Raw genomic sequence first — 2,835 nt, forward strand, 5'->3', positions numbered from 1 at the left:
AATGCGATGCAGATGTGTTTCAGTGGGTTTCACTCATATCTCCTCAAGTTAGGCTGCATTTGTTATACTTGATTGACTTAAGGAAAATCATAAACAATCTTAGGAGTGATCCGTGTGCAGCTTCCTTTGTTGATGTGGATGTTCAGTTTGAGGGGTTTAATGTGGATGATGAATGTGAGGGTTAGAAGAAGACTCAAAACACCTAAGCTACCTCAATATAGGAGAGAGACAGATAAAATTAATCTCACTCTTCATCTAAGGTTGGAATTTCCAAACATGAAACAATGCAGGGAGGCAACAAGGGCTTATGGTGTGTCTGTTTGTCGACCGTTAGATTAGGCAGTGAATGATTCCAACAGATTGTTGATCAAGTGTGCAGGAAAAGCTGCAGTACCTTGTCAATGGAAATTGTATGCCTCTTTTGTGGGGAAGGGACCGACAATTAGAATTAAAACTTATAATCCTAAACACATTTGTGTAAGGGAGGAGCATTCTACATTTGCCACCTCCTCATGGTTAGCTAATCGGTTTGATGAGAAGCTTAGATCAAAACCCAATATGAGTGTGACTGGTTTCATGGAACTTGTGAGAAAGCATTATGGTATTGACATAACAAAAAACCAAGTTTACAAAGCAAAGAGAATTGCAAAAAAAGTGACAGAAGGTAGTATAGATGAGCAATATGCCAAGCTTTGGGATTACCTGGAAGAGTTGAAAGTGAGAAATCCTGGGAGTACTATCAAAGTAAAAACAGATTTCCAAGGTGAAAACCCTGTTTTTAAAAGGTTGTACATATGCTTTGCTGCATTGAAGAAAGGCTTTCAAGAAGGGTGTAGGTCTATAGTGGGTTTTGATGGGTGTCATATTAAGGGACCCCATCCTGGTCAGATCCTAAGTGTTGTTGGTGTTGATGCCAATAACGGCATGTTTCCAATAGCATTTGCTGTTGTAGAGGTAGAAAATAGGGAGACTTGGACTTGGTTTTTGGAGATCTTTTTCAAGGATGTAGGAATTGAGAATGGAAATGCTTGGACCTTCATCACTGACAAACAAAAAGGGCTAGGCGATGCTATACAAAGTCTGATGCCTACTGCAGAACACAGACATTGTGTTAGATATTTGCATAATAATTTTAGAAGTGCAAGTCACACCGGACTTGCCTTAAAACAGAGATTATGGGCAGCAGCAAGGGCAACTACTGTACCTACTTATGAAGCTAAAATTGAGGTGATGAATAATCAATCTAATAAGGTAGTGAAATGGCTAGCTGATAAGCCACCTTGCCATTGGAGCAGATCTCATTTCAGAACATCGGTAAAGTGTGATTTGTTATTGAATAACATGTGTGAGTCATTTAATTCTGCAATTTTAGATGCAAGAGATAAATCGATTATTACGATGTTACAAAGGATTCAAAAATGTTTGATGTTGAGAATGGCTAGGCTAAGAGAAGCTAAGTGGACCCAACAGGTTAGACCTAGAATTTTGAAGATTGTTGAAAAAAATCAAATGGATGGTTTCAATTGTTTTGCCAATTATTTGGGGAATGGTCAATATCAAGTGCATACTTTGGTTGGTAGTATGTTTGTAGTAGATTTGGAAAGGCACACTTGTTCTTGTAAGAAGTGGCAGCTATGTAGCATTCCTTGTCCTCATGTTATATCCACAATTGCTAGGAAGGAGGCTAGTCCACAAGTGTTTGTACACTCACTTTACAAAATGCCAGCTTATGATAGGTGTTATGAAGGGTATATTACTCCTATGTCTGGAAAAGAACAGTGGAAGAGAACTGACCTTAGGCCTATTAAACCCCCTTTTTACCACAAGCAACCTGGAAGACCTAAAGACAAAAGAACAAAAGCACCATACGAGATAAAGAAAGGGCCAACAAAGCTAAGGAAATATGATGTTGTAATGCATTGCCAAACCTGTGGAGAGGAAGGACATAACAAAAGAAGCTGTCCACAAAGGCTACTACAATCACAACAAGGTTTTGGTGCCCACAAAAGAGGTAATTTGATCAACAAGGATTGTATTTATTTTGAGTTTTGTTATATCACTTATCTAGTCGCTAGGTGAACATAAATAACTAAGTATAAATGGTTTTGATGTAGGAAACTGGTGCACATCATCACTCGGGGGCCGCTCCATCTCAAACTAGGCCACAAGGAACTTCTAAACTACATGTAATAACAAGAATCTGTCTTTTTTTATTAAAAAACAAAAATATTTGTTATACATTAATTTTTGTTGTTTTGGGTTTGCTAACATTTTTGTTGCTTTCGTGTTGAGTTCAAATAGGTGTACCGAGGCGGTCGTGTGAATCAAGTCACAAGAAAGGCTAATGAAATGGCATCACAACCCTAACGTGCTGCCAAAAAACCAAGACCATGGAGAGTATAACTATAATGTGTTAGAAGGCATTTCGTCCTATTAATGAAAACCTTTGGTGTTGAGATTAAGTTGATCTTTTAATAGGATTATGCAGCAGATTTTTTGTGGATGCTGTTAAGTCTGTTGCATATTTTTTGTGGATGCTAGGTGCAAGGTTGTTAAGGCTGTTAAGTCTGTTGCATATTTTTTGTGGATGCTGTTAGCTTTATTAAAGCACTCGAAATAAGAATCGTTAATTTCATTTTGGTAAACTGGGCACTGAGCCAATATTTTTCAGTTGCTAATTAGACTTCTATAGCTAATTTAGACAAAATTGTATGGAGTGAACTAGTGGAAGAGAAGAAGAATAAAGATAGAATGTCTACATTAGGGATAAAATTACTTTTTTACCTTTAAAAATTTGGCATGTGCCAAGCATGTGACCGAGTTGGATGGAAAATT

General features: G+C 37.6%; 1 protein-coding gene across 2 annotated transcripts; it reads left to right on the forward strand.

Moving 5' to 3' along the window:
- Positions 1–1,189: 1,189 nt before the first annotated feature.
- LOC126586606 (uncharacterized) lies at positions 1,190–2,597 on the forward strand. 2 transcript variants are annotated; one of them, XM_050251513.1, is made up of 3 exons: positions 1,190–2,011; positions 2,115–2,186; positions 2,293–2,597. In XM_050251513.1, exons 1-2 carry the CDS (start codon positions 1,231–1,233, stop codon positions 2,159–2,161), a joined length of 828 nt encoding a protein of 275 aa, XP_050107470.1. In that variant the 5' UTR covers positions 1,190–1,230; the 3' UTR covers positions 2,162–2,186; positions 2,293–2,597. The 2 variants fall into 2 exon arrangements, with proteins under 2 accessions (XP_050107470.1, XP_050107469.1); XM_050251512.1 differs by having other exon boundaries at positions 2,302–2,597.
- Positions 2,598–2,835: the final 238 nt, after the last annotated feature.

Source organism: Malus sylvestris, chromosome 10, assembly GCF_916048215.2.
Source record: "Malus sylvestris chromosome 10, drMalSylv7.2, whole genome shotgun sequence".
NCBI classification, from domain to species: Eukaryota; Viridiplantae; Streptophyta; class Magnoliopsida; order Rosales; family Rosaceae; genus Malus; species Malus sylvestris.